This window comes from Pyrgilauda ruficollis, unplaced genomic scaffold (assembly GCF_017590135.1).
Source record: "Pyrgilauda ruficollis isolate IOZ18807 unplaced genomic scaffold, ASM1759013v1 scaffold11, whole genome shotgun sequence".
In the NCBI taxonomy this organism is placed as follows: Eukaryota; Metazoa; Chordata; class Aves; order Passeriformes; family Passeridae; genus Pyrgilauda; species Pyrgilauda ruficollis.
Window position 1 is genome coordinate 7486113 of NW_024509210.1, and position 13683 is coordinate 7499795.

Sequence of the window (13683 nt, forward strand, 5' to 3'; positions counted from 1 at the left end):
ACTAAATGTGCTTCATAACACTGAAAAAAGAAATGTCCGTGCTCAACAAAAAGAAACACCTGCAGAGCAAAGGAACAGTTCTGCTCAGGTGGTGACAATAACAACCATTAAAGGTTTGTTGGAGAGGAGAGGGGTGTGTGTGTGCCCAGCTGGCCGGCAGGAAGGTGAGGCTTGTCAGTGAGTGCAGATGTGTGACAGGCTGTGACTCTGAGCCCTGCATTGCACACATGGGTCAGACACCCCCAGGACAATTGGATTAATCTGCTAGTAAATGTGCAGGGTAGAAAAGGTGGAACTTTTGTGGCAACTTTGCTACCTCTTCAGCTCTTCCCATAAATGGATTTAAGCACGAGGTTCATGGCTTCATCAAAAAAAAAAAAAAATTTAGCAAAACTCTGGATGCTACAGGACACAGACCATAACCCATTGATTCAAATCTGTTGTCGTTTGATGTTCTGAGCTTTCTCTTAAAGCATGACATACTAGTTAAGGCATTATTATAAGGCATGATTATGTCTTCTTTATCAAAGTATATGTGTGTGTGTGTATGAGAGAGGCAAACACAGACAGATGGGAAGGTGGTGAGAGAGCCAGAGCATGCAAGAATGTGCACACACTAAACATGTTTACAGTAAAGCAGTTAATCTGAAAATTTCCCGGTGGAGCTGGCAGCAGCAGAGCCAGGCTGCCTCAGTGCCCTGACGAGAACATGCCCCTGCCCTCCCCCAGAGCGTTCTGGCAAGCTCTCCTTGGGCTTCCCGGCAAGTGGGGCAATGTGTGCCTCCCCTAACCCCTGACCACAGCACTCTGTGGAGTGAGGCACAGGGTGAACAGCCAGCCACCACACACACAGCTCTGTGCCTGACTGCAGGGCTTCTGCTCTTAGGCACCACAAGCAGCCAGTAATTACCTGTGATCTCCTGCAGACAGAAATGTTCGGCTCCTGCCTCCCCTGGAAAACACTGATTGTTCTAAGTTTAGTGATTCTTCTTGCAGGTAAGATGTTCTTGCAGGTAAGATGAATATGACTAACAATTATTTAAATAGGGCTGTCTTAGAGAAATGAAGGGCCTGCTTGGGAACCCAGCCCTGAGTGGCCCTGAACAGGTGCTCACATTGCTGTTTTCAAGAAATGAGTATTTGTACAGATTATTCAGATTTGAGCCCTGATCACCTCAGGAGTACAAGCTGGTACTCGGACTGTGGGGTAGGATAGAAGCAGGATAGAAGGACACTTCCTCTGCACAAGTGGTATTTGTGGTTTGTTCATGTGTCAGGAGGGACTATGATCTAGCTAAGTACCTGCTTCTGCTTGCCTTTTAGATTTTACTGAAATCAGGGTTGCTGCCGATCGAAGTGAATGCAAAAGTGCAACCATAGACGATGTGAACGGGAGTCTCAAGGTAAGAGGCTGGCTGACCCAGCGTCTGTTCTGCACCCACCTCCTGTGCTGGTGGGCTCCTCCTGTGTCTGCCTGCGCTGGCTGGGCAAGCACAACTCGTGTATTGCTTTGGCAATGTACAAAGTACGTGCTGGGGAGGGGAGCCACACGCAAGAGCAGAAAAACATTAGTGTCATCTGACTTACCACAGCTTTGGTCCTGCTGCTGCTAGTCCAAAAAGTGTCCTTGTAGATATATTTTCCAGTTTGGCCCTGCTCCAGATATGTAAAGTGGCTTGAATATAAGCAGCATAGTGAGATAAATAACAGTAGCTACTTAGAATACATGACCTTCTTTATTTACATATGTTCACAGATAGGTTAATTCAAAGGCTCCAAAGTCTTTCCTTTTCAACTTAGACTTTTTCTCCCCTATCTCCACAGAAATATTCAGAATGCTTGCCTGAAATTATTGCCGAGGGTGAAAAAGCTTCAATCAATTTTCTGGCCTGGACACTGCAAGAAACTCTTGATCTGCTGCGCCCTGTTCAGGAGCAATGTGAGGCCCCTCCTGAACCAACCCTCCCCTTTGCCGGGCGTTGAACAAAGTGGCAGAGGAGAAGCACAAAGGGCATTTTTTCTACTACAGAATGAACCAAGTGTCTGCATTTCTTCAGGGGAGGAGAGGCAAAATATAAAAGATGTCTCAGTAACAGGGAGCACTGGGACTGGGGAGGCACAGCAGCACAAACAGGGGGTCCTGCTGTCCCTGCAGCCCAGCACTGGCGCTGAGCAGCAGCACAGTCACAGGGCCAGCAGGGCCTGCTCTGCCCTCCAGCCACAGCCTCTGTGCTGCCTTGGAGCTGGCATGCCAGTCATATTTTTCCAAGAAATACTCGGATAGTTTTGGCCACAATAGCACTGAATGTCAGTGCTGCGAATGCCACAGTGAGCTGCTTCTAAAGTGTAACTGGGGCTGACCCTGCAGTCTCAGTGACAAGCGAGGGGAAAATTCTGTGGGTGTGGCCAAAAAAAAAAAAAAAAGGAAAAAAAAAAAAAAAAAAAAAAAAAAAAAAAAAAAAAAGTGGTGTGATGAAAAAGTTTTAAACAAGCAAAAATACATGCTTTGATGATGTCAGCGGCTGGAGACAGGTCAATGAATTTGCCTGGGAAGGGGAAGCTTTTATACCCACTTTCACTCTGATATACTGTTTTCTTGCTCTCTTCTCTTTTTATCCACCCAAAAGTTTGCAAGCAGCTGCCTCCATGCCCACGCCCAGTGCCCCCAAAAAACGGGGGGCTGGTGTGTGTGACCATCGACAACACACAGTACTGCAAACCCATGTGCAACAAGGTAACATTCCTGCCTTATATATGGCTGCAACTATTCCTTCCCTTACAAATGCTTATTTGGTAAAGCCTAATTTTGCTTGCTGTACTTTTTTAATATCCCTCAGGGCTGGGAGAGGTTGTAGTGTTTGTATTTACCTGCCCTGTTTCTTCCCCTTGCAGCTACCATGACGTACCCTAAGACAGTGCTTGTTTATTTTCTCTTTCCCAAGGGCTATGACTTCCAGTTCCTCAGGAGAAGCAGGCTGTATGAAATGTGTGGCAATGCCACGGGCTTTTCCTGGACCACGCAGCTTGTCGGGGAGAAGGCACTGGCAGTCTGCAACCGTGAGTGCTTCTCAGATATATCTGTACATGGGGACATAAGGCTTCCTCTCCTTTGTTCAAAAAAATAGGAGGAAAGAAAAATTTCTCTTTTCGTGACAGCCTTGTCATGTGTGACATTGTGAGAGCCAGTGCTGAGCAGAAAAACTGATGAGCAAGGAAACACATTAGCTTTAATACTCTCATGAAGACACTGCTCTTTCATCTTGGGGTACCAAATAAGGCATTTATGCAAATTTTTGTGGGAAGATGGACCTGTTTTTAAAAAAAAAAACCCAGTAAATTGGTATCACCCTGACACAAACCCCGTGTTGCACAAGGGTTGTGTGACCCACTGGACAGATAGCAATAGGACATAAAAATGTTTATATTGCAGCAATAGTTGAATAATCTCAGCAAATTGGCCAACACCTGTATGCACACACAATAAAAGCCAGCAGCTGGGCCCTGGCCAGCAGTGCTGCCATCTTCATGGCAGCCCAAGGACAGTAAGACTGCTCCCATTGTGTCCATTGCTCAATCTGTGACCCAAAGCAGGCTGTATGACTCTGTTGTTATTGCCTTAATTTAAAAATGAATGTGCATATAGATGCACAAAAAGGCCACCCTACCTCTCCTATGCTTAATAGAAAATATTTTACTGTTGGCAGTGCCTAGTTGCTAGAGCAGTTGCTAGTTGTTTTCCAAGGCTTAATAAAAGCAAGCAATCATCTGGGCACTTTTATTCCAAGTTGGAGACTTTAGTTTAGAAAATTAGAATGCCAGCGCACGTTCAAAGATCAGGACAAAGCTAAGCTGAGAGAATTCAGCTGCTTCTTTATTTATTTATTTATTTATTCACTTTTTGTCATCTTTGATCTTTTAAGCCTCCGAGGTGGCCGTCAGTGGAGCTAAGTCTGCCTATTTCCCCAGCAACAGCACCTGTGTGCACACTCTGGCCTTCCCTGAGGCTCAGGCAGAGCAGCTGAACATCTTCCTCCAGGAGATTGGCGAGCGCGGCATCGACGGCTCCGGCCGGGACCAGGGGGCTGACTGTGTCACCTGTGGCTACTAGCGGCAGCCTGAGCACAGCCCAGCCTCTGGCTGCGCCTGGGCAGCACAGGCAGAGCAGCGGAATCACAGCTAGCACGTGTGAACACAGGTCTGGAGATCACAGTCATGACCTCAGCCTTGGAGAACGGATATAGAGGGTAAATCTAATCCCGCAGCTCGTGGCAGGGGAGTTTCAAAGAAAGAAGACCACTTTTATGGCTTTAATTTGTCTAGCTGGAATTAAATAAGATCTACAGTTTTTAATGGATGCCCTCCTATTGGCTTAACTTGTTCAGGCTCTCCGCAGATAATAGAGCTGATTGTTGTCAGAAATTGTCCTGTGTCAGGGGTCCTCTTTACTGAGAAAGGGCCGTACTTCTGTCACTTTTACAGCTGCCAGTTAATCACTATCATTGCTCTGATGACCATTAAAGCTGTGTAAGTGGCAACAGTTCCTGGCTGTAGGGGTATAAGACTTTATTCACTTGCTTGCTTGACTGGGGCTTAGAACAGCAGCAGAAAACCTGTCCATTGTCCACCTGGCACTAAGTGAAAGTGAAGATCAAAGGCAACTTAGCACCGGTGATCCAGCTTATTTGTGGAGCTGTAGCTACCAAACAATGTGCATGTGATTTATTGTGAAATATAAACAAGAAATTTAGTTGCTGCTTGCTTGGTTTTCAGTGGAATCTGTGCTTGAGGTAATATTTTAATTTTCTTCTGTTGAGCAAACAGTGAAGCTGTAGATCTGAAGACAGACAGCTAATCTGTTTGTGTTTCCTTTCCCTTTTTTACCTTTTCCCTATTTCTGTTGATCTCTCAGACACAGACTGCATAGTTTTGTGGTACATGATATAAAATTGACCTTTACCTCATTAATCAGATAAATCATTCAAATATATATATTTACATACTTATATTTCAGGCTCAGAATCGAGTCATTACAAGCAAAAAACCCCATAAATAACCCCAGCTGCTTTAGGGCCCAGAAGCAGACAGTCATATGACAATGAATGGAACAGATAATTACACCAGAAAAGGGAGGAGTTGGCTGCTTTGGCTGCTTATAAAGCATGTGGCAATAAATTAAGTCATTGTGTTGGAGACAAAAGTGCTCCAGTCTTAAAGAAAAATAATGAGTTTTGAATCACTGGGTTTTGTTTCTATCTATTTATTTATTTATTTATGGCAAACAAATGATCCTTATCAAATGAAATTATAATGTTTTTCAGTCTTTCCAGCCAAATCATTATCAACCAATGTTCATGTAAAATAGCTGGAGTAGTTTGCAGTATAATTTTTATACTGGTGCTAAACCCCATTTTTTCTCTCAATTTTGTTAATCTATTCTACTGACTTTTCAGACCAACCAACAAAATAAAAGAAAAGTCACTCATATTTTATTTCCTGAGGAAATGAAGCCTGTAAACTAGCAGAAACTTTCATTTGTGGGTCATAAATCCTCATAGTGAGTGTCACACAGTGTGGAAGAATTAGGCTGCAAAGCTTTAATTATCATCTGTTATGAACCTTATATTAAGCTGGAGATTGGGTTGCTGGGGTGTTTTTCAAAAACTTGCAGAGAAGTTTTGTTCTATTCCCACCACCTGAGTTCTTATTTATCTATAAGAGAGGGAGTTGACTCAATAAGCCAATATGACACAGTTAAAAACGAAAGTGAATTTAATCCTGTTATTTCCCAGAGTACATTTACATAATTTCATTCATGTAAATGGTTGCTGTGTGTTTGCATTATCTTCTTGTTGGTGTCTGGCCTCTCTGAGCATAGGACCATTCCTCGTGCTCCTGCTCTGCTCCCAGGATGGGGTTTGTTCTGGCACTAGGGGGTTGAGGAGAGAGGAAAATTCATATAGAAGGAAAGAATTTAAGAACATTTTAAACCATTAAGATTCCAGATCAAACAGAAGCAGGGGAGGCTTATTTCTTGAAACAATATCCGAAATTTTATTATTTATTTTTAGGTTTTGCAATACAACCAGACTAAACCACTGCCTCCCTAGAGTACCCGGCAAGCTTTGGATAAATCCACCTGCATAAGTGTCAGTCAGCTAAAGGCTTCGGTAATATTCACAGTGTAACTATAGAGAGGGAGGCTTTCCTGATATTAATTAAGGGAATAGAGTGCTGCATTGCCCTTACTTCTCTTTCAGTCCATTATAACACAAGAGAAGAGCCCAGAGCAGCAATTACAACCCAGCCAAAACACGGAAGGCGAAGAGCTGAGAGCTGTGCTCACGGCGACACAACCACACACGCTCTCTTTTCACAGGAACTTCGCAGCAGCAGACTGGCAGACCCACTGCTTTTGGGTGGGTCACAGGTAGTGAGAGTGACCCTGAGAGATGCTCTCAGTGTGACCATCCTGCCAGGGCACTGGTGGGAGCAGGGCTGGCTCACACGGAGCCCTGCAGCGAGATCTGCGGCACACGCCTCATCCTCCAGACCACCACGGCAGCGGGAGGCAGCAGCATCAGCAAACTCATCACCAGCACTGCAGCAAAAATGACCAGCAGGATTTCCCATGGGGCCAGGATTGTTTCCACCATCGTTTCCTCCATGTCCAGAGTCTGAAGCTGTAAAGCAAAATACATGCTGCGTTATTTACTTCCAAACAGGAATTATGTCTGAATAGATGTGTTTGCTTCAGCCAGCACAGGGTGTCAGCCTCTTTGGCCTATTCCTTTCTCAGCCCAAAAAATAAACCCACTTCCTGGGCTGCAGACCCCAGAACAGCTCCTGCTCTTTCTCTCTGTGTGCCCTCAGGAGCCTCTATAGATCATCAGCCTGCCTTTCTCCCTTGGCTCAGCTGCACTTGTTGATGCTGATGTAGACACCCTGTCCACCCTAAAGCACTGTCCCTAACCCTTGAGTAAGCCTTTCTCTTTAGAATTTTGATTTTAAAGTCTCTCCTCTCCTACTTAGAGCATCATTACACAAAATGATTGCTATACTGACATGTATCAAAGCTAAAGTTGAAAAGAGAAGAACATGATGGAAAGGAGAACTGGAAATTGAACGGCCATCAGAATGCATATTTTATCTTTTTCCATGTATAAGGCTACAGAAAGAGCAGGGTGCTTAGGAAGGAGTTAATTTGTGTTGATTCTGCTAAGTGTTAACAGGTGTGTCCTAGGGAATGCAGTGTTCAGTGCAATTCCTGCCACAGGACCCACACACCTGACAGTCACCAGGAGGGCAAGTCCTCTTCCTGGACCCACACATGTGAAAGCTGTACAGTGAATAAATGAGGTGCCAGGGCCTGAAGAGGTTTTTTTCTCCCCAGTCCCTTGCGCCAGTAGTGAGGAGCTTTTCTGAGGGGCTGCAGTGCTGCCTTTGCTGTGGGAATTGGGACTACAACTCACCAGAGGAGGTCTCAGGTTTGTCCAAGCATGTGCTTTACTGTGTTTTTACTGTGTTGTTACTAAATCCTCACCTTTATGTGAAGGTGAAGATGGAAACTGGGTTGATAAGGTATTTATGTTTAAGCAGAGTAGAAAATTTGAATAATTTCCAGCAATTGTGTACATGACAGTGTTAAAATTGCCCTTAGCTCATTTTTTGTGCTACCAGTATATGTCTAGTAACAAATCTTGGTGGATTCAGGCCATGGTATCCTTAATGAAACCTAGCTATCCATCAGCAGAGTCCTGATGGAGATCTCCTTGGCTGCTGTGTCGCGTTCTAGTTGGATTGATCTCAAATCTTACAAGCACAGAAAAAGCCCAGAGGATGCAGCTGGAGCTCCCTGGAGCACTCAGCTGCTCTCTTCTTAGCAGTGAAGCCACATACCTGTGGCAGGAGGGTGGCTGGAGCTGGAATGCTGCCCACCAGGCTCATTCCCTGAAGTGGGCTGTGCTCTGTGGCTGTTTTCTACAGAGCAGCTGCTTGATTTTGTGTGTGTTTATGTGCTCTGACCTCTGGCCCTGCTGTGTGATAGTCTCACCTTTCCTGTGGCAACCTTTTCCTGCCTGCTCTATTGGATGTAGCTCTATTGGCTAGGTTAAAAAGACAGTTCCTTTTCTCTGCTAATTTTGTTTCCCCCGCCCCCTCGAAATTACACATGAATATTTTGATTTTAGAGAACTACCAGTAGGGAAAACCTTACAAAACCCCCAGATATATTTATCCCACTATTGCATCTGGGAGGGGGGAATTGCACTTCCTCAATGTGCAATGAAGACAAATGCAGAAGGTAGCAACACTGTAGGGGAAAAAAAAAAAAAAAAGGCTTATTTGCAGTCTACAGAAATGGTGTGAAGGTTCAAGACAACCCTCTGAATCTTAGGGAACTTTAGTTATGGTAACTTGAGAAGTTCCCTTGAGAAGATGCCTGTGGGAGGTGGTGGCCTCCCAGTCTGTAACTTGCTCTCGCTTGAGGTTTCTTTGAAAATGTATTGCATAGGGCTAAAAGAGGAACTGGTATCTGAAATAGCATGTATTTATATAATTTATTGGCCTCCAAACTACAGAATTATTGGCTATCATATGATAATTTTTACTTTGTGCCTTGAAAGTCACAGACCTAGTACTACTGACTGAACTCTGAGGACAGAAAAACAAATTTTAAAAACTTTGGCAGCTCAGTAAATTTGTAAATGCAGCCACCAAATGGCAGACGGGATTGAAGTCTGCAAGGTCTGCAAGTGAATATTTATATTTTCTTTTGTTTCTAGGAAGATATTCTGATTAGTAGCTAGAGCACTTAATGTCAGTCCAAGACTTGTCTTTGTGAAATCAAGTGACAGGGCTCAGTTCTTGCTTTGGTGGAGATGAATACAGTCAGATTGGATAAAAAACCACAATCAGTAGAACAAAACAATATAAAATTTGTATAAAATACAAAACAATATATCTGAACTATTAAAGATGATTAGTGATATCTTTATACAAGTTTTAATTGTATAAAAATTGTAACTAGATTCTGCTATAAATTATATCAGATAAAACCACATGGACTATATTGAAATTCCAGAATCTTCTAGAAACAGGTGTAGAAGATAGGTGTTTATGTGGGGAAGGGTTTTATTGTCTGCACCTGAGAGCTGCTCAGTCTCACACACACAGATGGGCTCCCAGTGGCTTCAGCACTTCCCACCCTGCAGGGGTGTGACCACTCTGCTCCCAGGCACACACTTGTTCTAAAGGAAGAACAAGCTGAAAGGGGTAAACCAACAACAACAACGAACTTGTTCTGCTTCATTTTCCACTCAGTGATATAAATATTTGCCCTTCAAGTGGGGAAAACAAGTGCTCCTGGGTGCTTGTTCTCTGAGTGAGCTTCCTGTTAGCACTCCAAGATCATTCCCCATGGCTGCTTTCCGAGAGGTCACTGCTGCTGCAGCGTGCCTGGCAACCCTGTGCCACGGCAGGAGGGTGAGTTATTCCTCTGCCACCCCCCTGACTGTGCGCTGCAAATGGGAAAAATTCTCAGGTCTGGATATCTGGCGCAGTGATGGACTTGGAAAGAGGGCGATGATCGAGAGATAACTACACTGCAAGTTAAAATTGTCACTTAGAACTCCTGTAAGAACCAGAAATCAAATTAATGAGTTTGGTACCTTAGAGAAAAGGCTGCATTTCAAATATGTAAAACCTTAGAAAGGTCTAATAATGCTGCTTTGGCCTCTAGAGGGCCAAGCCTTTCAAACAAAGAGTGTATGAAAACATTCAGAATCATTAAAACATTAACAGAAATTTCACTGAATTTGTTTGTTATAAATATCTCCCTCTACAAGTAACTAAAATTTTAATTAAAATATTCCAGTATTCATTATTTAAAATATTTCAGCCTTTATAAGGCAGGAAGCAGATTAGTCTGATTATTTTTAAGTCAAATCTGTATGTATTTATCTTTCAATGAGTAAAGACACTGCAGGATACAAATCAGGCTTAAAATCTCTTAATGTGAAAATTGGGTGCAGAAATTAAATGTATGAAACCTGGGGGAAGATTTTTAAAACAAAAATTATGATGAAGACAGACTCTTTAATAGACAAAACTAGCATAGCAAACTATTGTGATTAAGCTGATCAAGCCCTTAGTTTCACCTCACTTCCAAAAGTAATTGTAATCAGGTGACTACAATAAAAGTTAAAAATGCAAGAGGAGTTTCTCAGTTGCTATTTAAATCATACTTTTCTGGACGTATAAATTCAGTTTTTGCATTTTGTCTTAAAAGATGCTTTTGTGCTCTCATAGATAACACATTGTGGCATATATCTGTTATGTTTCTGATTCTTGAATGTGAGGAGATACCTACGTCTGTGTCACAGACATATTCTGTTCCGAAATATTTAGATTTTAAACACTTTTGAATAAACTTATACAAGCTGGAGGTGTGCTAACTGTAGAAGGAGAATAAGGATTGCCTTATGCAGGCCACTTACAAACGTAATTCTAACTATTTTGCACTTGAAATTAATTATGTGACTAGGAACTCTACATTCTTCAGCTCTTCCCTGCTGACAACCTCTTACCGGAATTAGAAATAATTTAGTTTTCCCCCTTAATTTTTTATAGAAAGGCATCGAACCGGTTGAATTTGTGTTGAAAACTTTTGTCTTTCTCAGCCTGAGAAAGCAGGCACCTGGATATTTTCGGTGCTCTCCTACCTGCTAGCGCACCCGGGGTGTGCTGCGGGGCTCTCTCCGGGTGCCCATCCTGCGCTGCCAGGGCTGCTCTTCCACCTGCGCCAGGACAGGGCAGGCTCAGAGCCCCAGGTGAGCGCTGCAGCCTGCTCAGGCCCTTGTTTTGTTTGTACAGCGTGCCTCCACCACCTCCCACTCGTGCTCTTAAAGTGGCACCAGCCTTCCCAGGAAAGCTGACCGCTGGCTCCTCACCCCTGCACGGCTGCTGCAGGAGACAGCCGCTGCAGTGAAAAATGAGAGCCCGTTTCTCACCAGAAAACCACTTGGGCTTTCCTTGTAAATCATCTTATTTACTCACAAGTGAGTAATCTTATTAAGTAACTCATTCTAGCTGATTATTGTGAGCAACGTGTGCAGCCTTCAGAGCATGAAGGCTGGTGCCTCTAAGTTTATTCATGCACCCAACTCTCTTCCACCTATGGATATTCAACAGCCCGCTTGCTACTTAACAGCTTAGCTTTACTGCAGTGTTTGAAAAGCCACAGCTGCAGTATCTGTTCTATAAAGTGCACGTAAATCCTCTTCAGAGGCTTTGCTAAGCCAGCTCTGGCTCTCTCCATGCTGCTGTGGAGGTGGCACTACACAGTCCCAGGGAAGTGGCCCTGCTGCCACTCTTGACAGGAGAAGATGCAAAGGCCAAACTGCAGCCTGCCTTAAAAACTGAACAAAGAAGTCTGTGAAGGGATCTGTGGTGGAGTGGATACATCCAAAGGGCTGTACAGAGCTTCAGATTGCAAGGATATCCCCTTAGACCTCAAAGCCACACAACCAGCAATAGGCTTACAAAGCAGAAAACAAATACTAACTGGGGTATTTTCACAGAAAATAACAGCTGTTAATAGTTTTTCACATGGTGGATATTTTTATGAATTCAAAACAATTTTCTGAACAATTCTTGGCAGGGGGATGGGTAAAATAATTTAATAGTGTTTTCCACTATACAAGGCAGAATGTATCCCCGCAGAACTTGTCAAGTGACTTCCATGTCTCTCAATATTTGACACTAATATTTCATCTTGCTAAAATCAAATTCCTTGCTAAGTTGCTTTCTGAGAAACCTGTTTATCCTGTTTTTTTACTAACTCTTCAGATTAATACAATTTTAACTTTACTAATACCACCACTAGGATTAAGTAACCCTACAATCAAAAGTGGGAAAGTGCATGCCATTGACTGAAAATTGAACATCACAGAGTTTGGCTTGTCAGCACGCTGGGTGGTCTAGAATATCCACAAGTACTAGTAAATACAAGTCCAATAGTGGCAGTTTTTAAAAATACAATTAATATTTAGAGTTAGGATAGGATGGATTAAGCTTGTAAAATAAGCTCACAAATGTTTCAGAAAACAGCTCTTGAAAAAAAGGCTTGCCAGCCTTGGGAAATCCTGTCTTTCTACAAATCAGAGGGTGCTGTACAGCCGTCTCATTCAGATTTAGGAAATAAATTTGGTGCCCAAACTTTGAGCCAATATCTGCCTTTCAGGCCAAGACTGCTGTTTCCAGACCTGCCTGCTGTCAGCAGGGTTGTTGAAGGTGGCAGCTTCTGGCAGAGTGACAAACATTTGCTTTGAGGTTCTGTGTCCTCATCCTAGTACCTACTGAAGGTAGCTGCTTTCTTTGACACACACCTGCAAATAGCTTTAATTCTGAGATAACTCTGTGACCCCCTGGAGATTAGCAGGATAGAATAAAAAACTTACCATGGCTAAATGTTTGGTGACGGTGGGCTGTGTGTCCGGCTTCATTCTCAGGCTGATGTCAATCACTGAACATTTCTTAAACTTTGCTGGAATGTGATGAGTGGAAAATTACTATATGAGATGATGCCTGTGATCCTGTTTCCTTGTGCTCGTGGCAGAGTTAATTTCACAACAGGAGTCATGCAAGGCTGAAGACTGGGCAGGTGAGCTGATGGGGGCAGGCAGATATTGGTGAGCTGTAAAGTGTTTGTGAGTAAGAATAGGGTTTGAAAGTGAAACAGAGCCATTCAGACTCCTGAGTCCTCATTGGCCCTCTGTGTTCCTGTTTCCACTGGGTTAATAGAGGAGTCTATCTAGACCTTACATGATATAGGATTCAGTAGTTTATATTTTGGCTGTGCTGTCCAGAAATAAGGCATTTGTTAACAGCTTGTAGATCTCCTTACTTGCTAAACAGAGACATGGATAAAAAGGACTTTGCTCACCAGAGTTTTATCTTTGCATATGTTGAGATAACTTCATAGCTGTTGGAGACAGGGTCCTATTTAATATGCATTGTGATAAAGGATTTAAATACTGCTGGAGTGAATAATTGAGTCTACCTGTGGAGGTGGACCAGCTGCAGGCTGCTCAAGCAGAAAGGTGTCTTGGTTTGACACCAACCTTGTTGCATTGATTTTCCTAATACCTAGAAGACAAGCAGCTTAGTTTGCAGAGAATAACAGCAAGAATGATTCACAGGCCCTGACATCGAGCAGAGGGCTGAAAGAAGGCTAGGAAGACCCATTCCTTGTCACAGAGCAGGTGGTGAGACCATGTGCCCAAAATAATCCTGTAATTGAATTTAAGCCAGCGCAGCAGTGTTGTGCATGGCAAGCTGCTGCTCTGGAATGACAGTGATCTGCACAGCTACAAGGCTCCAAGCAGCCTCTTTGCTGCCCCCCAGGTTCACATGAGCTGTGAGCACACCTTCCCTCCCATGTTACCTTCCACACTTTGGCTGTTCTGTCTCCCTGTCTTGCAGAGGGTGAGGAGGAGCTGATCTGGCTCTAGAGCTGGACGTGTCCTTGCTCAGATTTCTGTGACCAAGCTGGGACTAACACAGTGTGAATGAGTGCGGCTCATAGTCAGGAATTTGTCTTTATGGAGGCACCCCCAGGTGCTCAGCCAGCCTTTGCACCATGTCATGGAGCTGATGAACAGCCTTCATTGCCTCAGGTTGAAGTCA

General features: G+C 43.6%; 1 protein-coding gene across 1 annotated transcript; it reads left to right on the forward strand.

Annotated features, from left to right (window-relative positions):
* Positions 1-749: 749 nt before the first annotated feature.
* Positions 750-5099, forward strand: LOC121357415. The gene is made up of 6 exons (XM_041474676.1): positions 750-996; positions 1324-1403; positions 1825-1939; positions 2628-2734; positions 2943-3057; positions 3921-5099. Exons 1-6 carry the CDS (start codon positions 933-935, stop codon positions 4106-4108), a joined length of 669 nt encoding a protein of 222 aa, XP_041330610.1. The 5' UTR covers positions 750-932; the 3' UTR covers positions 4109-5099.
* Positions 5100-13683: the final 8584 nt, after the last annotated feature.

Coding starts and splice junctions, on each gene's coding strand:
- LOC121357415 (XM_041474676.1), top strand. CDS start 933: ATGTTCGGCTCCTGCCTCCCCTGGAAAACACTGATTGTTCTAAGTTTA. Junction 997..1,323: donor TTTAGTGATTCTTCTTGCAG/GTAAGATGTTCT, acceptor CTTGCCTTTTAG/ATTTTACTGAAATCAGGGTT. Junction 1,940..2,627: donor GCGCCCTGTTCAGGAGCAAT/GTGAGGCCCCTC, acceptor TCCACCCAAAAG/TTTGCAAGCAGCTGCCTCCA.